This window comes from Urocampus carinirostris, chromosome 19, assembly GCF_059441175.1.
Source record: "Urocampus carinirostris isolate Australia breed hairy pipefish chromosome 19, RoL_Ucar_1.0, whole genome shotgun sequence".
Classification (NCBI taxonomy): Eukaryota; Metazoa; Chordata; class Actinopteri; order Syngnathiformes; family Syngnathidae; genus Urocampus; species Urocampus carinirostris.
The window spans coordinates 6,706,127-6,732,925 of record NC_142367.1 but is presented as its reverse complement, the minus strand read 5'-3'; the positions used below and the strand labels follow the sequence as shown (position 1 = coordinate 6,732,925).

The window sequence follows — 26,799 nt, the reverse complement described above, 5'->3', positions numbered from 1 at the left end:
ACTCTCACTCAAGCCTCTTTCACTCTCGAGCTCGTGTTGTTTCGCTCTCCTTCGATTTATCCTTTATCCTTCCCATCTCATTCTTGAATTATAGCGTGCAAGCGGCGAGCAAACATGGAGTTCTCCAGAGATCTGTTCTAGGCCCGGTGTTGTTTCCCGACCAGTATTGGGCGCGTTACTAAAAAACACATCTGTCAACATATACATTTTCCCCGTATTATTTACGTTTTTGATCAATTTGAATTGTGAGATATAGAGATATTTTCACAGGGAATTCCTTTTAACAATTAAAACAAAAAATTATCGATCTCGTCTTGCTGATTCCAGCTGTAATCCGGATCGTCTCTGTCACTGGTAGCAGAAAACAACATCGATTGCTGATATTGTCGAGGTTCATTTGATCGGGCATTTAATTTTTCGTGCGTATTGCGGTTCAGGATTGTCACAAAACGGGCCGGGAAGCAGGAAGTCGGAACTCATTTGCGTAGACGATCTGCCACTTTAATTGAGAAAGAAAAGTTGTCCAACAACCAAACGGACCAAAAACAAAACAAAGCAGGTTCAAAGGCAGGCAAAATTACAATCTAGGCATTACTCAGTTCAAACAGGCATGAACAGGTTTTCAACAAGGTTAAGCAATAATCTGGCAACAGGCAGTCCCAAAAGGAGCGTTTAAGTTCTCCAAGAGCAATCAGTCCAATGCTTCTAAAGGGGCTTTGTGTCAAGGGGCGGGGCCAGCTGGGCGCCATGACAACCGTGCAGGACATGACAAAGATAAGCACATATATGTCACTTGATATCTGTTTAGAAGACAGGCATGATATTATCAAAGAGAGAGAGAGAGAGAGAGGGAAAGACTGATTGAGATAGAGAGGGAAGGGGAAAGAGAGAGAGAGTTAAAGAGAGAGAGAGAGAGGAAGGGAACGAACAATTGAGATAGAGAGGGAAAGGAAGAGAAAGAGGGTGAAAGAGAAAGAGAGAGGGAGAGAGAGAGAGAGAGAGAGAGAGAGAGAGAGAGAGAGAGAGAGAGAGAGAAAGAATGATTGAGATCGAGAGGGAACAGGAGAGAAGGAGAGTTAAAGAGAGAGAGAGGGGGGGGGGGAAGGAGGAGAGAGAAGGGGAAAGAGAGAGAGAGACAGAGAGAGAAAGAGAGAGAAGAGGGAAAGAACGATTGAGATAGAGAGCGAAAGGAAGAAGGAGTGGGAGAGAGAGAGGGAGAGAAAGAGAGAAAGAAATGGGAAAAGAATGATTTAGATAGAGAGGGAAAGGGAGAGAGAGAGAGAGAGAGAAGAGAGAGAGAGAGAGAAAGAGAGAGAGAGAGAGAAAGAGAGAGAGAGAAAGAAAGAGAGAGAGAGAGAAAGAGAGAGAGAGAAGCGTCTAGGGTGCCGACTCCTTATTGGTAGGGAACCGGCTTCTAGCAAAAGGAGGGAAGCAGAAGCTGGGATGCCGGTCGGGCCATGATGTTAGGCTAAGGGAGCAACCGCCCAGACCGTTGCTCCAAAGCATCTTCCTGACCAATGTCAGATCCCTCACCTATCTCATTGATGAATTGGAGTAAGTTGTCGCCATCAACATAATTCAGTTCCTCTGTCATTGTTGTATCAGGTTTGGTTTTTGCATTCTGTTTCTGGTTTGGACATTTTGGTCGTTGTTTGCACCCACTTGATTTTTGTTTGTTACTTAGGTTATTTCATTTCCACTGACATGCCAGGTTGATTTCCTCTTGTTTCTGGATTCTTCTTTGGATATTTTTGTTAGTAGTTTAGTGCCCGCTTGTTAGAGTGTTTTTTTCTTGCATTTTCCACTTCCGGTCTCTGTCTTTGCTTCTGGTTGAGAGTTTAGTTTGATTTTGTTTGTACATATTATTTGTTTTGTGCCCCCTTGTTTGTTACTTTGTTCCTGGTTCTGTTATTAAATACAATCCCCTGCCCCAGGGAGGAGATGAATTACTGACTAGAATTGAACACATGTAAAGTTTCTTCCTCCACTTTTTTTTACATGCTCAGAAACATCCTGCAGATTTGACATGCCTGCTCTAAGCACTGCATTGTAAATAATTGTGCCTATTTGTTCTTTTATCTAATTTTTCTCTTTAAAGTCTTTATTACGAGTCTACTGTGGGTGCCATGTCTAATCCTGTTGCATACAATGTTTCTCAACGTTGAGATCAAGGACAATAAATACATTTCTATTCTATTCTTTTCATTTGGTGAGCAGAGGATGAGATAATGAGATGATGTCAGGCGGCGGTTGCCAGGGCGACAACACCGCTCAACATCAGGACCAATTGTGCCCTGAGGCTGGCATGCGAACATTGGCCAGTTCAGGCTAACACAGGGGTCTTAAAGTCACGACCAGGGGGCCAATTGCAGCCCGTGCAACGATAGTTGGAGGACCCCTCCTTACTATGCAAGATTCAAGTGACAGTGTGAATTATTTAGCGCCTCCTAATGGTAAAAAAATGAATATAAATGTGTATTTTTTTAAAGCATGTCTCAAAAAACATTTTGTGGCTTTTCTTTTTTTTTTGTTTTAAGTCTGCCTTTTTCCTTGGCTTTTTTTCTCTTTTACAGATATTTTTTTCTTCTTTCATTCTTACTTTTTCCTTGCTTTTTAATTTTTGTTCTTTAGCTTTTTTTATCCTGTTGTTCACTCTGATTTTTTTTGGTTCTTTATGTTGCTTTTTTCTTTTTTTCTTTTATAATTTTTCATTTATTATTTTTGTCTTGCTTTTTTCATTTTTTACTGTTCTTTTTTTCTTGTATTTTATTTTTTCTGTTTTTGTTCCCTTTTGATTATTCTTATCTTTTTTTCTTGCCGTATTCTCTTTTTTATTTTTTCTTCCTGTCTTCAGTTCTTTTTCTTTTATTTTTTTGTCTTTGTCCCTTGCATTTTGACCCTTTTTAATTTTTTCTTTTATATTTATTCTTTTTTACTTTTCTTTTTTCTATTCTTTGTATCTTTTTTTCTTGCTTGTATCTATTTTCCATATTCCTATTTTCATTTGTTTCTCTTCTTCCTTTTAATGCTTGTCTTTTGTTATTTTTCTGTATTTTCTTTTGTTCCTTTTTTATTTTGTGTTTTTCCATCACATATTTGTCTTTTGTTTTTACATTTTTATTTTATTTTTTTATTCATTTATCCTATTCTCCCCCCTTTTCCCTCCTTTTATGACTGATGAATACTTAATATGAAAACATATCAATGTGTTTCATTCTTGGATCTTATGTAATGCTAATTTTGAAAGCTATTTGAGAACATGGGAATGTTTTATAAGAGAGTTTGTTTTTTTTGGTGTAAACCCCAATTTGGCCCAACCTCAACCAGTCAATTGAGTTTGAGACCCTCGGGCTATATAGAGTCTTGGAGGAGAGTGACTTCCTCTGCTGGCCAAACGCTGTTATTACATATATTATTAGTTTCTTTGGGTATTTTATGTCATATGAGTCACTGTTTGCTGGTCTGAAATGTCGTTTTTTCTAATTTCCCATAAATGGCATACTGTTTTCTTGTTTTATTTTCGAATGTGATTTTCTAATAAATTAAAAAACATCGATTATACTGATAAATTATCATAGCGTCTTCATTCAACAGTGGGCTTTTAAATCATTTAAACTTCGAACTTTTTTCATACTAAGCAACTTTAAAGTCAAGTAATACAAAATTCCTGAAAAGCACAACACAACAAAATGTCGATAGAATATTTTCTTATCAGTGCAACAACAAACACACTACGAATAACAAAAATAAACTTTAAATTTGCTACGTGAAAAAACTACTGGATTAATTAAAAACACAGAAAATATAAATTAAAATATTGACAGATATACAGTAAAGATGGATCCAAAAATGATTTGAATCTGTTACTCAACCAATTTAGAGTCAACAAAACAAGTGTGCACTGCCGAAGTGCGCATTTTAGCAAAGTGCAGGGAAATGAAAGTGAACGAAATGGCACCGAACAGAGAATCTTCTTCTGCAGATTACAAGATGCAAATAGTGAACTATTCAGCTGAAAAACAGAAATACATTTTGACTTCAGTCCAACCCCTGGAAACATGCCTATTGAACCAATCACAAGAAGAAAAATAGGTAAGGAACCTGGCTTTTCATTGGAGGTGAGCCGGCTCCTGTCTTTTCTTTTCAAGAGTCGGCTCATAGAGTCGTTTTGTTCGCGAACGACACCTCACTAACTCGGTGGCGCACTGCAGGATATCGAAGGTTGTGACAAGTTTTTGGGGGGCGGGCGTTTAATTAAAGTCATTGTTTTTGTTGTTGGCAGCTTTGCGAGGATGAGTGACAGGCGAGTCCACCAGAAAGGATTAGAGATGCGGGCGTGCGCCAGACCAGGGGCGGCTGTGTGCCCGTGTGTGTGTGTTAGACAAGCGAAGAGCAGCGTGAGGTGAAGACAGCAGACCCTTGACCTCGGTGGTAGTGATGGGTTGTTCACGAACAAAACGGCTCCATGAGCCGGCTCACCGGTTATAAGAAGCCGACTCCCTTCGAAACGCCCCCTTTCTCTCTCTGTCTCTCATTCTATCTCTCTTACTTTTGAGCTTTTGTTATGCTCTTCCTCACCTTCTCTCTTGTTATCTTTTTCTCTTCTCCTCCCTCATTCTCTTTTTGTCTTTCTCTTTCCCTGTCTCGATCACTCTCTTTCACCATCTTTCTTTCTCTTTTCCCCCTTGCCCCATTATCTCTCTCTATTTCTGCTCTCTTTCTATCTGTTGTTTGTTCTCTTTCACGTTTTAACTCTCTCTCTCTCTCTCTCTTTCTCTCTCTCTCTCTTTCTGTGTGTCTCATTTGCTCTTGTTTCCTCCCTTCTTCTCATTCTCTCTCTATTTCCCGACCCCGTTCGCTGTCTCTCTCTTTGTATTTTTTTCTCATTCCCCCTTCCTCCTTCTCTCACTCTATTTTCTGTTTCTTTTCTTTCTGTAGTTTGCTCTCTTTCATGTTTCAACTCTCTCTCCCTCTTTATCCGTCTCTTTCTCACTCTATCTCACTTTTCTTTCTCCCTTTTCTTTTTTGTGCTCTTTTTGTCTATCTTTTCCTCTCTGTCTTTTGCTCTCTCTCTCTCTCTCTCTCTCTCTCTCTTTCTCTCTTTACTTCTCTCTCTCTGCCTCTGTCTCTCTCTCTCTCCACCCCCTCTCTCCCCCCTTCTCTCCCCCCTCTCTCTCTCCCTCTCTCTCCTTCTGTCTCTCTCATTTGCTCTTGTTTCCTTCATCATTCTCTTGTTGTCTCACTATTTCCTGGTCTCGTTCGCTGTCTCTCTCTTTGTCTTTCTTTCTCATCCCCCCTTCCTCCTTCTGTCACTCTATTTTCTGCTTCTTTTCTTTCTCTTGTTTGCTTTCTTTCACTTTTCAACTCTCTCTCTCTCTCTCTCTCTCTCTCTCTCTCTCTCTCACACACACACACACACACACACACACACACACTTTATCTGTCTCTTTTTCACTTTATCTCACTTATCTTTCTCTCTTTTTGTCTTTTTTTGTGCTCCCTCTTCCTCTCTCTATCCCCCCCCCTCTCTCTCTCTCTCTCTCTCTCATGACTGGTCAATATGAGTGGCGTAAAAACTTTGTTCTTCACATAGTTCAAACAATCAGAAAGTTTAAGTTAGGTAAAGGTTCAATGTACCAAAAAATAATCAAGACCATTAAATACAATAGCCTAAAACATTTTTAAAAATTAATCAATTAGGCCATAATAATTCACTATCATCGGTAGTATATAATCAAAAACAAAACAAAAATCTGAAGAACCGTTTGGAGGCCGAGAGAGCCTGGTCTTTTTCAGTGAGCTGAGCCGAAAAAGCCGGTTCTCGATAAAGAGCCGGAATTCCCATCAGGACGCGGCAGGCTTTTGGCCCGCCCTCGTCGGCTGTCAATCAAACGGCGCGTTGGCTGCAGCAAGCAAGCGGGCGACGGATCAAAGGAGCCCCAAAAGCCTCCTACCACTTCTAAAAAGCAGTTATGTTGGGCAGAGATCCCAATTTATGAGGGAAAAAAGGAAAAGTCACACCAAATATCAATATAGAGACCCAGAGCATATTCTTAAAATGAGATAGTTGTATTGTATTGTCTGTATCGTTATTAATAACAACGTAGCGACTATTGTTTACGTGATTAAGCGTAAGGAGTGTTAAGATCAGTACTAGGGGGAAAAAGTACTTCATTTAAAAATTAACTCATTTCTGACCAAACTTGCTGACACCAAAAAGTACTGCGTTACTTTGAAAGTAACTATCCAGTTACATATTACCGTATATGCTCGCATATAAGCCGATGCCCTACTTTAACTGCTTCAAAATAGACAAATGATGAAAGAGACACAGTGTTTAGCTCTATTCCGAATGTCTCTACATACAAAAGTTTCAGGTTACAAAGTACCTAAATGGGAAAACATTGCCTCTCGTTACAAAGGCATTTCATGATACAAAGTCAAAAATACAGTACGTGCTGCCATTCGCCACTCCCAAAATTCTACTCAGCAATTCGGTGCCGGTCCTGCTCTTCGTGTCCCCCTCCCGCTTTGTAACAGTCTACTGAATGCTACCGCTGTCATTCACAATGGACCCCATGAAAGACATGCAGAAAAGTTTACAAGGTGACAAGAAGAGGAAGAGACTTTTTCTGCCCATCTAAACAAAACAAGAAATGAAAGGTATGAAAACACACACCGCCTTGCAGGAGTTCAAAGATGACAAGGAGGAGGACGCAGCCATCATTCCATCAGCCCAAATTAAAGGCATTTTGACAAAATTCCATGAAGTATCAAAATTTGTGGAAAGGATTCAGCCAGAAAAAATGTGGACAGGTCAGGCTATCGCTCATCATGATGACGTCTGCCTTGCGCATTTCTGACGGATTGTCAAAAGTCAGAAAAAGCAGACGTCGTTGGATCCGTTTTTCAAGAAACACGAGGGAAAAACACTGCATAGAACCAGTAAACAAAGAGGCCAGTCAAAAGGTAAATTCAAATTTTTATTATTATGATTTTTTTATTATTATTAATTTTTTTTGCATCATGTGCCTCTCATTTTATATTTTTTTGTGCTGTCACGTAATTTAAATATGTATTTGTTTCATGATCTGATGTCAGGCAGGACGGAAGGAAAACTGAGATCACTTGCACTCGTTTCTTGGTTTTTATTGGAAGGAATGACAAGACGTGAATCTTCTTCGATCCGTTGTTTGACGGATTGTCGAGACTTGACAGGCGGGTGAAGGCTTGGCGGGAATGGTCGCAGACAGGCGTAGTCATCATGTTGTTGGTTGGGGCTGGAGAAGAAGGGCGTTGTTGTGTTCGGAAGAGAGATCAGGAGTCAGGCGGGCAGGGCAGATCGTAGGCAAATTCGGAAACAGGTCAGCAACGGAGATCAGGTAGAAAAACATGGGGGCAGGCAAAGAGTCGGAGGTACGGGCTTTCTAAGCAGATGGCGACAGATCGCATAGTACAATCGGACAAAGTGTTACCGGAAGCTGGGGATTCAAATGTACAGGGTGCGCCAATCAGCTGTCCTGGCTGTTGGCGCCAAATCCTGAACACAAGTGTTCCCGATCCGGGTAATGGTGACATCTGATGCTCATTTATGATTCTTTTTTTTTAAGTACTTTTACGGGGCTTAGAACGGATTAGCGTGTTTACATTCAAAAGGTGTCTCTACTTACGATGTTTCAGGTCTCAAAGTCTCCCAGAACGAACTAAATTTGTAACTAGAGGCACCACTGTAGAAAAAAATGTGTACAGAAACCTGTGGATGCAGTGAATTATTCCTATGTCTTAGCTTGTGCAAATCTTGGGAGCTTGCAAACGAAAATTTAGTAGAGACACACCATGCCCATTTTGGCTTCAAACCACACTGAGATCTCCTTCTCCATTTCTGGCTACTTTCCAAGACTTTTTTTTCTCCAGGCATATTGCAAAAATTATTATGCAAATAAAAAGACTAAAATCTAGCACATTTTTACCATGAATTCTGGGCTTAAGTTTGCCCTATTGAGTTCTCATTTTTATGTTCCTGTATATGCCCTCGCCCAACACATTGCCGACCATTTACTACTGGTGACACATAACTGAATATGCGCACACAAGCTGAATTTAGCATTTTATTTTATAGCCGTAAATTTGGGTTGGATGAGAGTATTTACGGTTGGGTGAATATCTACATGAGGAGAAATTTAGCTTCCTCGTACTCTGTGCTTGAAACTAGCTGTATTCAGTTGCATTTCATAGGATAATGTTACGACTCATCAGGGATGAATTCTAGTTTGATATATGTTTCAAGTCACAATTATTTGTATAGCCCTTGATCACAAAATATCTCAAAGGACTGCACAGGTCACAACTACACAATCCCCTGATCTGAAACCTACATGCTGGCAAGGAAAATCTCAAAACCTCAACATGAGGAAAATAAGAAACGTTGAGAAGGGGACTCCAGGATGACCAGGCTGCAGTAAATGTTGTGAATCCAGAGTAAACAACAATCAGAGGACACTATAATTCATAATCTGTGTTTATAAAGTAACGGACATAGCAACACCTACGAATGTGTCACGTCATGTCGGACGGACCAAAATGCAGGACACAAGGATGCGAAAAAATGAGGATGTGATGAAACCCCAACATTGGGTGTTCATAAAACAACAAAAACTCACTAATGAGAAGAGAGAGGGGAACCGGGAGTGCCAAGGAGAGAAAACTTGAGAGGGGGTCTTGAAAGGCGAAAGTCTGGAAAAGAAGATTTGGGAATACCTAGAAGGAAATGACTGGTGGAAGACGTATTTGGACGAGGGGGTACTGGTGAAGAAAGTCTTGGAGAGAGAAGTGTGACATCTTAGCAAGGGAATAACTCGAGCAGGGTTCAATGACGAGTTAGCAACATAAGGTGGGAGATTGGGGTATTTATAGTAGACCGTGCCTAATTGGCTGATTGGAAGAACCTGTACAGGTGAGTATAGAGGGAGACTGGAAAATGGGGTAATGTTGCCATCTCTTAGAAAAGGGCATGGGGTGCAAGTGCTGAACCATGATAGACAGTAATTTTCAAATTTTCATTAAAAACGCATAACAGGAGTACTGTTGCAGAGAAAAGTATTTGTATTCCAGGAATTTGTTACTTTGTAACGCGTTAATCCCATCACTGCCAACATTGGACTTTCAAAGTTGTCATGATTGCCAATTCAAGGCACCTGTGACTGCCCAATTGGCGCCAACAGCCCTGAGAGCTGATTGGCTAAGAGACTCTTTTTAAACACCCGGCTTTCAAGAAGACACAAACTGATGTTCCCAGCTAGGCAAGCTCACACTTTCAGACATTTCAGACACTCGATGCCACCCTAGCTCTCCCGTCCCGGCTAACGACTAGTGTTCCTGCAAATCTACGATCATCCTCGCTCGACACGGAAGTGCCACTTCCGCGTTTCCGGCCACCTGCTACCCTTTTCCGTCAACCATCGGATCGTGGAAGCAAGCCCTACTCTCCCTCTTTATTAATAAAACTGAGTAAACGAGTGCTATCAGGTCCTGTGTCTGTTTCTGGTCTGTGACAAAGTCTTATGAATTAAGAGTTAGTACAACTGCTTGGGTTAAGACTAAAAGGTAAGATCTCAAGCCCAAGCCCGACCCAAATTTCTCTTTTTTTTTTGTTAGTCTAACCTGGAAATGGTAAAAGTAATAAAAGGCCTGTTTCAAATACAGTCCAAACGCCATCCCAAACCCCAAAAATATGAAGATTTATTGGTACTTGAGGAAATAGCCGAGTGGGGTTGCGATCATGACCTTTACCCAGGAGATGGCTAGTGAGTAGCAAAATTTTAAGTTGTGGACATCCTGTTTAAGGACGCTTTGCTGCTGTGGTTTATGGCCCAATTTTCAACCCGCCAAAATGACAGATGGTCATTATATGTTCCCGTTGACTTTTAAATATCCGTCAATGATGAAAAGTGATCAGATCATGTAACATATGCAGACATAAAAATATAAAATATGTGTATAGAGTCAAGTTTAACTTAGATTTGGTTTCAAAAGACAGGGTTTAATTTGTTATCATAAATCACCTCTCCTCCCCCTGAGTCCTCACAAACAAAACATTAAATTTCGGGTTTGTTCCAGGTTCGGTCCTGCAAATCTAGCTAATTGGAAGTCAGGCTCAAAAACCGTGGGCCTGGGTCAGGTCGGGCTGGACTTTTAAGTATCGATCTTACCTTTGGTTTGGACTCAGTATACAAAACGGTTTACACAATCTACACTGCGAGGCTGTGTTTCAATGGGAGCCTCTATGACACACAATCACTCACAGACACGCACGCCACGCCTCCTGTGGCTTCAAGGCCATGCTTCATTAAAGCCAATAAAATGGCTCATTGACAAAAGCCTCGCTTCAAAGATCAAACCATAGAGTCGATATGCTGCTACGATTCAGACCAGGAAGTACGAGAGGCTATCGCTTAGTTAGCCTATGAGACAGCTTGAATAGGATTTATAACAAATGTTCGGAGGTTCCCATTTGACTTCTATAGGTTTCCCAATAATAACAATCACCATCGGCCTCCTTCTAGTACCAATGATTATCAAGACTAATATTCTGAATAGATTTCATTTCAATCCAAACTAGTTAAATTTTATTTGGGTGTGTTTCCATGTTAAAATGAATTAAAAATATGGAAACATTTTCTTCAAGGGACCATTTAATATATGACCACTAGATGTTGCTGTGTAGTATATTGCAAAAAACTACAGAGACTCAAGGTGACCAAAAAGCTAATTCTTTTCTTCATTTTTTTCTCCCAAGCATTCCGCAAAAAAAGAAAACGAATGGATGATAAAAGAACGAAATAATAAAGTAAAAAGGGAAAAGAAAGAAAAGAAAGAGGCAAAAAAGGAGACTAAAGAAAAAAAGCAAGAAAAAGTATGAAAAAAGGAATGAAAGAAAAATTATAAAAAAGGAAAGAAAAACAGAAAAGTAAAAAGTAAGGAAAAAAATAAAGAAAAGATTGCAAAAAAGAAAGAAAAGGAAGAAAGCGAGCTAAAAGAAAGAAGTAAAAAAGGGAAGAAAAGACAAGTTTTTGGTTTATCCGTAGCAGCAAGATAGTTGTTCCATCAGTGAGCCTCATATTATGAACAATAAGTACAAATTTTCTTCATTTATAATGCTTTTTTTAATGTATACATTATATGATAGCTATGTAATTTTGGAGATTATACTTATCAGTATTGGGTTTTTTCAACCGATTTTCGTGAAAATGTACTTGTACCTTAGACCTCTACCAGGGTTAAGTTAAGTTTCGTGTCAAAACCTCCCCAATAAATAACAAAATAGATAAACATTATCCTTCAAGTACAAGTGGTTCTGGAGCTGCATGTAGCTCTTTGGTGTGCCCTAGTGGGTCCCTGACACTTTTTCAACAACCCACAGTCCCAACAACCTCGCCCAATTAGAATGCCCGACGAGCTAACCCAGAGGGGGATTTTATAATTCAATGATCATGACATTATCGAGAAGAGTCAGGTTTGTATCAATCAATACTACCCTGTATTTACTTGGATTGGATGGATACCAAAACCCTTTAGTAGCTTATTCATTGTGACGTCACATAACAGTAAACGCTTCACTTGGTTCCTTTCCAGGGTGGCGCGTGCGTGCGCACTCGAGTGGGCCTAATCCCCTTTTGATGAACTCTCCGAACTGCGCCAAAAGACTTCCTGCCGCGCGACCGCCTTTCGGCTGCTCCACGCGCTCACGCCCACAAAGCGGGTGGCGGCCGGGCGCATATAAGAGCCTGGGCGTTCCGCTGCACGAGGATACCGAGTTTACACCATGTCTCCACGTAGAAGCCCCCCGATGCCTTTTTTCTCCATCTTCCCCGAAGAATCACATCCCCGCACGGACCGGCACACTTGCCAGGGGCGCTCCAAGGCCCAAGACCAACCCGGTCCAAACAACTGGGCTCCGTGCGCTATCCTGCAGTTCCGGCTGGACACAGGCACGTTCCCGCATCCAGAGCAGAGACGGAGGCGCCTGGCCGCCAACGCCCGCGAGAGACGCCGCATGCTGGGTCTCAATCTGGCCTTCGACCGGCTCCGTAGTGTCATCCCGCACCTGCACAGCGACAAGAAGCTCTCTAAGTCCGAGACGCTCCAGATGGCGCAGATCTACATCTCCACGCTCAGCGAGCTTCTGCATGAGGAGGACCATGGGGAGAGGACCGTTATAGAAAAGGAAGGCAAACGGGAGGTCGCCGAACTCAAGGAGGACCACATGCTCCAACAACTAACACAGGAGTCAGCAACCCAAAGTTTTGAAAGAGCCATATTGGACTAAATAAAACAAATATGTCTGGAGCTGCACATAATTGAGAGTCTTATATTGTAAGGATCTAAAGGGAGGTTGCTGAAATGCACCCACCTGAGCCCAACTTCCACACCCGTGTCTCTAATTATAACAAACCTTTCTATTGACTGTTTGAACAGCACACTGGGTCAGGTCATTGCCACTTCTATCCTGTCTTCTGTTGCTAGGTCAGGTTTGGTTTTCTTTTCTGCTTTGAACACTTTGCTAGTTGTTTTAAGACCCTATTTGTTTTTGTTTGTTCCTAGTTTTGTTAATAAATACCATCCTTTGTTGAGCACACCTGCTTCCATTCCGGTTTCCCTGCATTTGGGTCCACCTCTGCAAAAATGACATATATAAGTCTTATAATGAAGGCAAAACATGCTGTTCATACCTAGCAAAAAGTCTAAGTTGGTTACAAATACATAATGAGTTTTCATGATTAAATGTTTTGAATTTAACTGTATTTATTTTCATTAATATCAACGTTGTAAAACATTGTACACATCGAGGTTAGACAGGGCACTCCAGGGTTAACATTAATAGAGATTTAAAAAAAAAAAGATAAAATACTGTCGGGGTAAATGGGCCAAAGTATTTACAAAGTAGTGCTTAGAGACTGCTATAAGTTCTAATGGCAATGCAATGAAAGAAAAGTGCATTGTAACAGTACTGCAATGAAAGTAGTAATATAACGTTGAGCAGCAACAAAAAAAATCAAAAAAATCAGTCGCAAGATATATATTTTCAGTTTTGCGCGCTTGTTTAGGGTGGTGATGACCCTGGAAAAGAAACTGTCTGTGAGCCTGTTAGTCCTTGTTTAAAGGCAACACAAAATGTTGAGGGGGCCGAAATAAAACCCCCAAAACACGATACATTTTCCAGGAGCCGTAAAACAATTAAAAGCCTTATAAAAAGCCCTATAATGAACGCAACACATGCTATATGTATCTATATTAGCCTGCTGTCAAAATGTTAGATGCAGCACATCTTGTGGAGGATGATGCACCACGACCGAGTGACTTCTCTGTTACCGCCCTAGGTTCAACTTCGTTAGTATAATAAAAATTCCTCAATGTTTAAATATTTCGAACTAAACAAATGCAATTAAGAAATCCAATTTTAGATGTTTCTGTTTTGAGGATTAAAAAAAAATCCCTTGCATAATGTGCCCCTTGTCTGGGCAACAAAAAGAGATTGAAATCCTTGAATCTTACGAATTTTGCTGCAATGAAGGGTTGTAAGAACATCGGCGTGTAATATTTACAACTTTTTTGTTCGGACAACTGGAATGAAAAGCCTGGTGGGCCACATGTGGCTTGCCAGCCCTGCTCTAGCGCCACCCTTTTGCCTAAAAAGACAACAAAAACATAAAAATAGACTGAAATCGTGACACCCTGCCCCCAAGCAATCAAAAAAAACAAACAGCGAGTACTAAAAGTAGCAACTTTTATTCTTTCAAAGTATTTACACGTAAGCAAAGACGGGTACAAACGCAGTCGCCCTGTTAAAAAGCGTTCAAGGAGAAACACACAAAAAAAAAAAAAAAACAGTAAAAATCTGAAAAGTAGTCCGGGCCTCTCCTTGCCCGGCCAATCCCATCATGCACTGCTCCCATTGCAATGTATGTACAAACTATGTACAAAAAAAACAAAACATCCTATACGCTCATTGATAAAGCTCTTGTAAACAGTTGCGTGTGCGTGCGTGCCGTGACTTGAAAAAATATGGGAGATCGATTCGAAGTCTTTGATGTTAAACACAAGAATGTGTAAAAAACACTTCGAAAAGTTTAATTACTGTATTCATATCACGACGCTTCTCAAGTCAATTTTTGCATGTATGCCACACAGTCAATGTCAAATATCATGCATTTGCTGCACAACTAAAATTGTGAGCTAAAAGTAACAATTGTGTGTTACAAGCTCATATAAAAAAAAACATTACAAAAATAATTACAATGCTATTTGAATGGTCCAATAAGAGCGGCCATTTGAGAAGTAAATCATACTTGCTCTCGCATGTTACCTCATACTCTCAAGCATGCACAACTACACTATCATAAAGCCAGTCGTACCCATGCAAACACTACTATACTCTCATACACACACTACTATACTCTCACAGACACTAATACTCTCTCTCACACACATACACACCACTACACTTTCATAAACACAGACAACTATATTCTCATAGACACACTAATGTGGTCTCTCAAAGACACTACGATTCTCCCTCACACACACTACTATACTCTCATACACTACTATACTTTCCTTTACACATATTACTATATTGTCATACACACATTACTAAACAGACGCACACATACTACTACACGCTCTCACATGTGCTACTATACTCTTACACATACCACTATACTCTTACACAAACACTACTATTGTCTCTCGCACAAATTACCATACTCTCAAACCCATACTACTATACTCTATCATATATACTACTATACTCTCTCAAACATACTTGCATACTGGGAGCAACTTTAGTTGGACGTCAAACTGTACATCATATACACGCCGATAAGTGTGCATTGCCATGGTTACCAAAAGTACCCAAACAACACTGAGATGCTAGGTGATTATTACACAAGTTGTAAAAAAAAAAAAACCTGTAGTAATAGTAATTTTAATACTGTGTGAAAAAGAATAGTAGTGTGTGTTAGAGTCCATAGTACTGTGTGTTGGGGTATAGTAGTGTGGGTGTGAAAGAGTATGATAGTTTTTGTGAGAGTCTTTAGTAGTGTGTGACGGGTACTATAGTAGTATGTGTTTGAAAGAGTATAATAGTTTGTGTGAGAGTCTATAGTAGTGTGTGACAGGGAGTATAGTAGTATGTGTGTGAAAGCATAGTAGTGTGTGTATGAAAGTATATTAGTATGTGCAAGAGAGTATCAGTGTATGTACGAGAGTATATTAGTATGTGTGAGAGAGTGTAGTAGAGTATAAAAGAGTATAGTAGTGTTTGTGCATGGGTATGAAGATGTTTGTATAAGAGTATAGTTGTGCATGGGTAAGAATATGTTATATATAAAAGCAAGTATGATTTAGTTCTCAAGCGGCCACCAGAGAGAGTAGAAGAATTTGGACTCTCCTACAGGTGACGTAAAACTTAAATTGATTAAAAAAAGTGTGCAGGTGAGTCTGTGCACGTAAGCTTGTGTGCATCTAGCAGTGCTCCAGATAGTCGATGACTCTGGAGATGGGCTTTTGTCCTCCGGTGCCAACGTCACACTATAGAGACAAAAACAAAAGGGTTATATTTACTTGCGTGTACATTTATTAAGACGTAGGATTTTTGGTCTTGAGTAAATCGCAAAATTATATTTTTCTGAGTCAAATCTCTCCCCATATAGTCGTTCTGTAAAATGACAGTAATATTTAGCTTAAATTTTCAGTAGCAGGAAGTTCTTCCCATTACAATTTACCACCAGGAAATGCAACCTTTATTTTTAGCATGGCCCAGGATTGATATGTAATCCTTGCACTAATACATATTTTATAGCACCCTATTTAGGTGTAGCATGCACACTTAATAGGACAATTCTGTGCAAACTAATGCTAGCTGCCGTTAATCATGAGGGAAGAAGAAAGGAAAAGCAAAGCCACAAGAGAGCAGTGTCGGCGTGTTGAGAAACATGGCATGAATTTTAAGCGTTTGCAAACACGTCACCAAATATTGAAACACTTTTCAATCCTTGAAAATACAAAATTAAAATTCAAGCAATTTAAAGGATGACGCGCACCCCTATGTACCCTGTTCAATGCAGTAGCCTTAGTTACTACAGTAGCGGTTGTTGTATGAGAACGTAAGTATTATAATTTGAATCGCTTTACTAAAGTTGAAGCTCTAAAAAATGTTTGTAGCTCAGCGTTAAAAATGTCAATAATCACACGAGCCATGACAAATTATACAAAAAGCAGAGCTTGTGACAGCAACCAATTTATCTGGATATTACGGATGCAACCGACAACTATTTTCATAGTCAGTCAAATTGAAACGAATGAGTCGAATAATCAGATAACTATGGATTTTCGATTAAATTTAGCAGGAAGTTGATTTCAATTTACGGCAAATTATAATAAACACAAGGGAAATTAAGGCATATTTTATTGAATATACCGCAGATTTGTAAAAAAACCAAAAATAAAAATTGATGAATTGTTCAATTTTTTTGTTGTTGGGATTAATCGATGAATTGAGATTTCTTTCTTAAAAAAACTCATAATTTCTTCCTCATTCAAATATTGACATTTTGGACGGATAAAAAATAGTGCAAAAAAAAAAAAAAAAAAAAAAAAAAAAGTGTTACGTCAAATATCTTATCAACAAACATAAATACTTCCAAATGTATGCAAATATGTAAGATGCATTTTTTTAAAAAAGTGGTCTCGTAGCGCCCTCTAGCAGCCTAAAGGACTACTACAAGTTAGTTGCTGGATCAAGAGGACATTGCACAATAAAGTCGCCCTCTGCTGGATCAAAGTGGTACTAAAAGAAAGTCCCCCAACCTCACAACAAAATTCAGTGCACTCTTATATGTATTGACTTAACGTGCTGAGTGGCACTTAAAGCACACGACAACAAATAATGAAATCCGTCGCCAACGCCTTGAATGATCGAGATTTTTCTATTTTATCGATCCGTTGTTGCAGCCAATGACTTTGAAGGATTTAATACATACATTGTAAACTGTAAGTGGGTATTGTGTTACGTTGTCAGTAAAGGATTTTAATCATGGTCACACGTATTCAACGTTTGTCACTTACAATGCTCACAGTTTGAGCTGAGAATCAAAAACAAATAATTTATAATTTTTAGTAAAAAAAATAAGTGTTCTTGTTATAGACAGAATATGCTTTTTATTTCAAAATGCTACCACACTTTAGAAGTTTTGGTATGTGTATGTGATGTTAACGCAGTTATTTCTGTATTTTACCGCTCGAGACGGAAACGCTATTGCGGATGGGTGACTCTCAGCAGAGATCATATTCATTTAGAGATGCCTCACTCTGTTGGAAAAGTGTGTCTCGTCAGAATAAATGCTCATGGTCAACTATTTCTGCTATTCATTTTTCTGACAACGTCTAATGATCGATGCAACCCTTTGGCAGAAGCTGCCAAATTTGATGCACGTGGGTAAAATAAGGGCAGAAAAAACAAACTCACCGTAAGGTTCATGAAGTTGAGGAACTTCTTGAGCATCTCCGTCATGATGGAGAAATCCCCCTGGGGCAAGTTCTCTCGCACAGTAGTCACATTCATCTAACAAATACACACACAGCCACACACAGCCACACACACACACACACACACACACACGGGTTAGTGCTCTAGCACAGACCCAAGGGTTGTTGGCAAGGTAAATGGGGGAGTGGCGACTCACAGGGCTTCCTTGGCAGAGGCAACCCAGCAGCAGGGCTGTGTATGATGCCACAATGCTGTCCTCCATGTGCTTGCCTGCATGCTGCAGAGCTGAAAACGAAATACGCACACACACCGTTGGCTCCTCTTCTTCAACAATGCACCGTAAATTTAGTACTACAAGCAAATACTTTTTTTTTTACATATTAAACACTGCAGCTTTAACTACGGTGTGGCTTATCCCTTTTTTCGTGGCAGGAAAAAACATTTTGCCCGACAACAGTGGACAAATAAAACGAGTTACAATTGTATTTTAGGCAGGGTCGGGAGGGTTACTCTAAAATGTAATCCCGATACAGTTATTAATTGCCCGCTGAAAAAATGTCATCGGTAACGTTATCAGAATACAATAATATTGCAGTAATGTAACTTGTACTTTCCATTACTTTTGGATTACTCCAGTACCAAATATTCTAATAAAAGACAAACTAAATATAAATAAATAAATAAGATAAATGATCAATGTAACCTTGAAAAAGAAATAGAGGAAACCAAGATCAGGTAGTTCGCTTGTAGTCCAACAAAAAGTGCTCATGTTTTGACCAGGTAATAAAGTGTATAACCTGGTCAAAACATGTGTATATAGTGTACATGGTGGATAAAATATGCTATGTTTTAGTCCAGATTATGGGCACATCAAAAACCCTAAAATGTTTTAAACACACGAAGAGTTAACTGTCTAGATTTCAAAAATACTCTGAGACTACTTGTCATCTCTCAAGTATGATGACACAATTCATTTATGAGTGCATTATGATTTACGTAAGACAAAGGTGAATGAGTGTATGAAGTGAATGTCAATTTATTTGTTCATACTTGTTTGTCAATGTTGTCTTGGTAGTTGCATTTTAATTACATGGCAATTTTCTGTTAGTTTTGGGATGTTTTTGGTCATATAGTCATGTTTTCTAGTCAGGCACTTTGGGCAGGTCCACAGGTAGATGGGGGTCCTGAGTGTGCTGCGTGTGTGTATAATAAATAAGACTGCAGAGAGACAGAGAGGCAGGACTGGACATGGCGATTGTAAACAAAGCTAATGAGGGAAAGGTGATGATTAAAGATTGATTGCTGATTTTGTAAACCGCCCACCACTACTTTTCAAAATGAATAGCTGGTCATAAAATGTATTTTGTTAATTTTTTCTTTTCAAGAACCAAACTTAAAAAATATCATTAAATAAATATTTAATGGGCTTGGCATCCTTGGACTTTTCTGTGTCTCCTGGAGGAAAGAGTGTGATTCTATTAATTTAATGCTTCAAAATGTACTGTAAATTCCAGACGACAAAGCATACCTGATTGAAAGCAGCATGCTCAAATTAATTAACGAAACTCAATTTTGTCTTTGTAGAAGCCGCCTTGGATTTTAAGCCGCAGGTGCCTGCATGGGGAATTTGGCATTGGTGCAGCAAAACGACAACAGTGGCGTGCTGCCACACACTTGAAGAGGTTTTCAGTTATACCGCAAGTTGATTACGTTACGTGTTTTGAAACGAGCCGCACATAATTACTACTACGCAGAAAACCCCCTGCAAATGACGATTGCGTTGCATAACAGGTGAGCTGCTTATAGTCCAGAATTTACAGTAGTTATGTTGTGTTTTTTGTAATATAGCCTGAAGCTTTTTAACTTTGTTGCAAGTAGCATACACTTTGTAATTGTCACCTTTGTTGAGGTCCAGCTCGCCGTCTTCCTCCTCCTTCTCTTTTGGATCGTCACAGTGGTTGTCATTGGCCACCCATTGAATCTCACCGCTTGTCTCCTTCCACTCGCCGCTAGTGTCCGCCGGCTTAGCCGGCTCTTTGATAAGGTCATCAGTTTGCGCCTCAGCCTGGACCGCCGCTCGCTCCCGCTGTAAGAACAACTGGGAAGGGACAAAGACCAGTGTTGGGAGTAACATGCTACAAAAGGAATGCGTTCCTGAAACGCAATTATTTTCTTGGTGATCAGTACTCTTTCTATCCATTATCATCCACTTATCAGGGGTCAGATCTCTGGAACAGCAGCCTCCGCAGGGAGCCCAGACCTCCCAATCCCCAGCCACTTCATCCAGCTCATCCCAAGGAGTTCCCAGGCGAGCCTGATAATTATTTTCTCAACGTGTCCTTGGTCGTCCCTTGGGGTTCCTGCCGGTGGGACTTGCTCAGGACACCTCCCGAAGGAGACGTCCAGGTGGAATCCTTATCAGATGTCCAAGCCACCTCAGAGGGCTCCTCTCAGTGCTAAAGAGCAGCGGCTCTACACTGATTCCTTCCTGAATGTCCAAGCTTCTCACCCTATCTCTACGGGAGAGCCAAGCCACCCAGTGGAAGAAACTCATTTCAGCAGCTTGTGTCTGGGATATTGTTCTTTTGGTCATATCTCGGAGTGCTTGACCAGAGGTGAGAGTAGGAACGTAAATCGACCATTAAATCGAGAGCTTTGGCTCAGCTCCTTCTTCACCATGAAAGGCCAGTATGGGGTCTGGATGAAGGTGACACTGCGAGTGAAAAATACCTCGAGATACTTGAACTCTTCCACTTGGGGCAGGATCTCATCTCAACTCTGAAGGAACATGCCACATTTTTCCAAATGAGAACCACATCATCTGCAAAAAGCAGATGCTGAAGTCCCCAAACTGGACCCCTTAGACCCCACAGCTGTGCCTAGAAATACTGCCTTAAAGGGTGGCCTTAGCAGAGTCTATGTACCACACGAAACAAATCCACCTCACTGCCGGCAATGCGGACCAAACTCTGGCACTGGTCTAACAGGGACAGTACAGCCCGGATTAGACTGTCCGATACACCATACTCCCAAGGCACTACCCACAGGGCTCCCCTCGCCAAGAAACACAGTCAAATGCCTTTTCCAAGTACACAAAACACATGTAAACTGGATGGGCAAACTCCCATGTGCTCTTGAGGACCCTACAGAGTGTGTAGACTTTGACCACTGTTCCACGGCCCGGACGAAAATCACACTGCTCCTCCATAACCCAAGATTTGACTTCCTTACGGACTTTCCTATCCAGTACCTCCGAATTTACCTCACCAGGAAGGCTCAGAAGTGTGATTCCCTTGTAGATGGAACACAACGCAATTACTTTTTAAATTAAGTAACTAGTAACTGTGACTAATCACTTTTTTTCAAGGACATGCCCAAAACTGACAAAGACAAAACAATCCTTTTTCAGGTTGCCAAATCAATTTAGTCACATTTTTTGCCACGGCTGTTTACCTGCACAAGCGCAGCCACGGCGCTCAGCGGACCGTCGCCTCCATCCATGAGATCGCTGACGACGCAGTCCAGTTGCTTTTCAGTGGGAAGAAGCACGGTGGATTCACAAGGACCCTGACCTCCCTCAGTCTCCATTTCCATGAGGCAGAAGCGGTTCCTCGAGCTGTATTCCACCAGATTGATGAGCAGGCCCAGACCCTACGAGTGCATGCACATACATTAAAAGAATGCAGCTACACAATTTTGTGAAAATGTACACAGTTGTACATTCTGCCTCAGAGTATCTTTAGCTACGTTTCATGTCAAGGCACCCAGAACAAATACCAACAATATCGGTAAACATGCTTTCGTGTACAAACTGTTCTGGAACTGCATGCAGCCCTTTGGCGCTCCCTTGTGATGTGATTTTACTTAAATAAAAGTTTCGGCCGCGCTATTTTACGCAACACAACAAATCTCTAAAACTTTAAAAAGAACACCTGGTTATTTTTGCAAAAGTTTAAAGAGGCTTTAGTTCCTTTCTGTAAAAGATATAAAAGTTCTAACAGCAAAGTTCTCATATTCAGGAAAACATTTTCATAATAATATAAAAAGCAGAAAGACTTTTAAGTCATTTAAATTAGTGTTTGTATGCTAGTTATGTCACTTTCCAGTCTGTAGAAGTTTCCCTGAGTTAAATAAACAATAGTGGAAATTAATTCAGTTGTGTTTTTCTTTTTTTAACAATCCAAAGTTTAGGAACACTATGAGATTAAATTGTAGTGAAAGATAAAAAATATTGAGCAAAAAATCCTCAATAATCGTTTTATAATAACATCCCTGAATCTAAATTTATTTGTGAGCCTCCAACAATACCCCGAGCCCTCCAGCTAAGGCACAATTCTTATACTATTACCACACTGCCAGACGTTTCTCTCAAATGAGAAGTGCCAATTTTGGCCATTTTGACTCATTTATGAAGGCCTACAGAAAATTGAGCTCTGAAGCTATTTAGGCATAGGACACATTAAAATAAAACTTAAACCCTCGTCTTTCATAATAAAAACTATGCTTCTAGCTATTACTATTGTATAGTAAACAACAGTTGCTAAACTTCCAAGAAAACCTCTGAGAAAGACTTTTTGTGCAAAAATGCATTTCAAGCAGAACTTTCATTTTGGTGCTTTTTTAATATTATATTTATATTATTTGTGATACTTCCAATTTTTAAACAATGCTTTCAATAAACACAAGGGCACTTTGCTTGCAAAATAACATTTTATTGTAAGAACACTGAACGTACGCATGAACCATGGCTGAACTTTTCAGCCCCCAATGTTTTGGGTGAAGGTATCCAATCATTCAGGTCGTGGACATGGATGAAACGTCATTCATCTCTGTCCTGACTATGACAAACTTAGTGAGCTTTTTTTTTTTTTGAAAGAATAAAACTTTGAAGCATCAACTGTTTGTACCTATATCTTCGCTTTTCTCACCACACATCGCATACTCGCAGGGTTGGGTAGGGTTACTTTAACTGGATTACTTTCAATTACTTTTGGATAACTCCAATACCAAATACGCTAATAAAAGACAAAAAAAAACTAAATATGAATAAAATTACTAAATTTTGTGCAGGCTTGGGGAGTAACGGAATACATGGAACGGCAAAAATGATGTTGGCAAGCTGTTTGGATTTATTTTCATTTTGTTTCTGTCGCATTTTATATTAGTTTTGCCGGAGATCAAAGAGATCAAAGCCAGGAGAGAAAGCTTACCGCGTGTTGTGAGTCATAATTTTATTCATATTTAGTTTATTTTGTCTTTGATTAGCATATTTGGTATTGGAGTAATCCAAAAGTAATTGAAAGTAATCCAGTTAAAGTCACCCTACCCAACCCTGCATACTCGGCATACTGCCATACAGTATCATGGATACAGGAGGCAAAACTATGCACCAAGTGTGTTCATAAAGATCTGATCGATGCCATTCCTGAAATCTATTGGTAATTGTTCATCCTGAAATCATTCCCAGAGGCTTGATACTTACTGATTAGCCACACCAAAGGCTTTATAAAATAATTTTGTCATTTAAAAAAAAAAAAACATTTTACATTCAGGCACTCAGGGACAATGCTTTTGAAAATGTATTTATATGTTATGGCACAGAATGAGTTCATTTACTAGTATCAGTGACAATATATAAAATCCCTTCATCTTGAGACACACATACAGGCTGCCTCACTACTTACCAGAACACGGATGTCAAATCTCTTCTCCTGAGGAAAATATTGAGGAACTCTGAGAACGCAGTGGAGCGCCGTCTCGATCAAGTTGTCCTGCTCGCCCGTCTTAGTGCTGCCCCACTCTGCGTACAAGCACACACGTAAGCATTTAAAATCGACCATCCTCCAAGTGCACCTTAGTTTACGTGTGTAAGTATGCGCTGACCATTGTCGTGCGTCAGGTTAAGCAGAACTCCGATGACAGCCCTCATGCAGTTCTCCACCGCTTTGGCCACCACTGTGTCTCTATCTGCGCTCACCTGCGCAACGCCAGGCTCCCTGCTGTAGCGCCTGATCATCTCCTCGCAACTCCGCAGTGCTCTGTAGGGTGGACAAAGAACTATAACCCAGTACACCAAGAAACATTCTGTCAACAACTCAACAACTACAATATAACACTCAAACAGGGAAGGATAAAATACTTGTCAAATCTTATTTAGGATAATCAAATAACCCCAAATTATTTTTCTCCAACGAGCTTTTAACTAAAGTCTATTTAAAAAGTCTTAGCCGGCAAATGCCCTTTATGAAGACTTTGCAGACCACCCGGCTGTTTATTATTTCAGTGTTTTTTTATTTGCAGTCGGGGGTGTGATTCAATTGCTGAAAATTTTGAGACTATCCGCTATTAGTTTGGATAAACCTGCCTGAGGTCCCTGTCCTCACATGGTTAGGCATAAACATTTTATTTCTATTACTATATTTTGTTTGTATTGTTTTTTTAATCATTGTGTGTGTCTGTGTATTACATGTTTCGGGTTGTTGGGTGGGGGATAAAGGAAGGGATTTTATTGTCTTATTTTACAATGAATGTTTTTATACAGCACTTTGAGAGGCAATTTATTGCCTAAAAAGAGCTTTACATAAAAATTTTGATTTGATTTAAGAGGAGATAGCTGGTAAAACCCCACAACGGGGAAAACACTAACAGGAAATTGTGAAAGTGCACTATGAATGTGTTCCCACACCTGGAGCAGTTTTTGCTCTACTGCAAGTTGTTTACATCATGCATTTTCAGATCAAGTCAACATTCAAGCTGAAGACTACCGGAGCAATTACAAAAACGAGCACATATTTACTACTGGGCCGAAAGAAAACGCAAATAAGGTCTGCGTTGTCGAAAATGTGAGAGCGTATGTTTTTGAAAACAGCGTCAGAAACGTGGTTCTTGTGGTACTGTGCCATAGTGACGCCCAATATTGCATTTGCTTGTCATCGTTGCTGGAGGATTAAAGGAAACACTAGCGGCCTGACAATGACTCAGATGATACGGAACGAGAACAATAGTGTTTTTCATGGATAGCTCCTACTGCTGTTCAATATGGATGTATAAATAGAGGACTTGATTGGTGGGTGAAAAGGTTAAAATATCATGATGATTAAGTCAATATAAAAAAAAACATCAAACCCAGTTTTGCTACCGTTACATGAATAATGTAAGCAAAAAGTACTTAGCTACGTTTACCTTTAAAAGGGCGTCAGAAATTTTTTCAGACGCCACCACAGTGTTTTGCATTTAGAGCGCATGGGTCAGGGCAGTAAGCCGCATCCGTAGTTGACCACGTTGTGTTTAACATTCCACAAAAAGAAGCGGTTGTATTCCAGAATTGACGGTAAATTGCAATTATTAGCTTTTCTTTCCTCTTCAAGAAGGGACGGCCAAATGCAATAAAAACACTTGCAGATTACCTCTCACATGTGAATAGCTTTCAGCAATTTTTATTTTTCTGCACTTGACTGAGGAGGCCCAAAGGGAGCAGAATGAGAAAGACTACATCATTTTGCCGTATGTTCTGATTATTGTGCGCTGTCCTTTAAAAAACTAGAGGAGGCTGTTACATGCCAAAGGACAATGAGTAGTTTTGGCTCCATTTTATGACCCAAATATCAAAATTATTACGAAAAAAAAACTGATTCGGGTCAGGTGTTGAACCTTCCGAAAGAATACTTAGCCAATACAAATATTTGTAGACCAAACATTAAGACAATATTTGTTTCATTTGGGCAGATAAATAGGCTTAGAGGGTAATTCAATTTTCTGAATTATTTTTAAAAATACTGAACTTGACAGATTCATGTATGTACTTATTTCACAATGAAGGGAGATTAATTTGGTTGACAAATTCAAATTTGATGTGATGATGGAGCAATCACAGATTGCCTAAAAATTGAAATTATCAAGCATGCACTGCTAGAAGTTGGGCTTGTTTATGTGGGGAGCCAGGTGCTGAAAGTAAGACAAAGAAAAAAAGTGGAGAAGGAGGTAAAATTTAAGTTGATTTATACTATAACGAAACTTGGCCTGTGAGTTTTTGAGTGCGTGTGAGCTTGCAAGTGCGTTGTGGTGTTAATGGCCTTAAGAGAACTTGTAGCGGAAGGTCCTTTTAAACTAGCACAGGCCCTAAACACCCAAAAACACTGCAGCTCTTTGTGGATACATTGAGCTCTCCATACTTCTCCTCTTCCTCTGACATGCTGCTGAGCACCAAAGGTCAAGTCGCACACGGGGCAAAACGAGGGCAAGCAAGATAGCAACGGGGTTTAAACATTACATTAACATGAAATCTAACATCGAATATGAAAAGGTTTTCTTGAAAGCAAAGAAAACATCCCTCTGAGCTTGCATTCTACGTTTCGGTGTGTGTTGAAATTTTCACAAACGCCAGTGGTCCCCAACCCTTTCTGTACCTCGGCCCAATAGTAATACTAGTAATAATAACGATAACAAGCCTTAATCCACTTTGTAATCACTAGACCAGTAGGGATGTAGATTCCCGTTGTATCTGGTGTAAATGTGGTCAGCAATATTTTTGACTGATACATTTTGTATAAAATGCACCCAAACTTTTATGGGGTTACAAAATGTGCGCAATATACGACATAAGCAAAAAATAAGGCTTTCTTTTTCGAAAATAAAGCAACGTTTATTCTTTCTGCACGGCCCAGTGCTGGCTGACCACTGACATAACTTATAATCAGCATAGGAAATGTCCCAAAAAAAACAAATAAATCACAACCAATTATTTGAAGACTCACTTGGCGCATGAAACGATGAGTGATGAGTCCTTATAGGCAATCAAGTAGTTCTGATTCTCAGTGTTGTGCACCGTCACCTAAACGTGTGTACACATTTTTAGGTGTAGCTCGATGCACCATTATTTACTTTGGGCCAACATCTCCTCCATGCTTACACTATCCAAGACACGAAGACATCTCTCAGCTCCCCACAAGGATGACACCAGCTTGTCCTCGTCGTCCTCCATTTTCAGGTTGCGCACACAATCCTTCACTATGGGGCCAAATTAAATTTGTTAGTGTGATATGCGCACACACTTAAATGTAACCGTAAATACAAAATACATATACGAGAACAACACTGATTGTGTATATATATACATTCAGTCGTATGCAAAAGTTTGGGGACCCCTGATCATTTTCAAGATTTTCCTTCATAAATCATTGGTTGTTCGGATGAGCAATTTCAGTTAAATGTATCAAATGGCAACTTTTGTTTAAGTAATTATTGCACACTTTCTG

At 39.9% G+C, this 26,799-nt stretch overlaps 2 protein-coding genes across 3 annotated transcripts in view; one reads left to right on the top strand and one right to left on the bottom strand.

The window, feature by feature from the left end:
* Nucleotides 1-11,819: 11,819 nt before the first annotated feature.
* On the top strand, nucleotides 11,820-12,632 carry atoh1c (atonal bHLH transcription factor 1c). The gene has a single exon (XM_088323941.1). It carries the CDS (start codon nucleotides 11,822-11,824, stop codon nucleotides 12,323-12,325), a length of 504 nt encoding a protein of 167 aa, XP_088180067.1. The 5' UTR covers nucleotides 11,820-11,821; the 3' UTR covers nucleotides 12,326-12,632.
* Nucleotides 12,633-13,766: 1,134 nt separating this feature from the next.
* The window catches only part of LOC148347020 (wings apart-like protein homolog), a 35,182-nt gene continuing 22,149 nt past the window's right edge, over nucleotides 13,767-26,799 (bottom strand). For both annotated transcript variants that reach the window (XM_088323510.1, XM_088323511.1), the window contains exons 12-20: nucleotides 26,454-26,551; nucleotides 26,299-26,375; nucleotides 23,429-23,583; nucleotides 23,230-23,345; nucleotides 20,999-21,196; nucleotides 19,445-19,643; nucleotides 17,742-17,830; nucleotides 17,525-17,620; nucleotides 13,767-15,588 (exon numbers count right to left, since the gene is read on the bottom strand). In XM_088323510.1, the coding sequence (XP_088179636.1) occupies nucleotides 15,523-15,588; nucleotides 17,525-17,620; nucleotides 17,742-17,830; nucleotides 19,445-19,643; nucleotides 20,999-21,196; nucleotides 23,230-23,345; nucleotides 23,429-23,583; nucleotides 26,299-26,375; nucleotides 26,454-26,551 (1,094 nt within the window). In that variant the 3' untranslated portion in view covers nucleotides 13,767-15,522. The remainder of the gene's footprint in view (nucleotides 15,589-17,524; nucleotides 17,621-17,741; nucleotides 17,831-19,444; nucleotides 19,644-20,998; nucleotides 21,197-23,229; nucleotides 23,346-23,428; nucleotides 23,584-26,298; nucleotides 26,376-26,453; nucleotides 26,552-26,799) is intronic.

What these genes read in the sequence shown, in the direction of transcription:
- atoh1c (XM_088323941.1), top strand. Translation starts at nt 11,822, where the DNA reads ATGTCTCCACGTAGAAGCCCCCCGATGCCTTTTTTCTCCATCTTCCCC.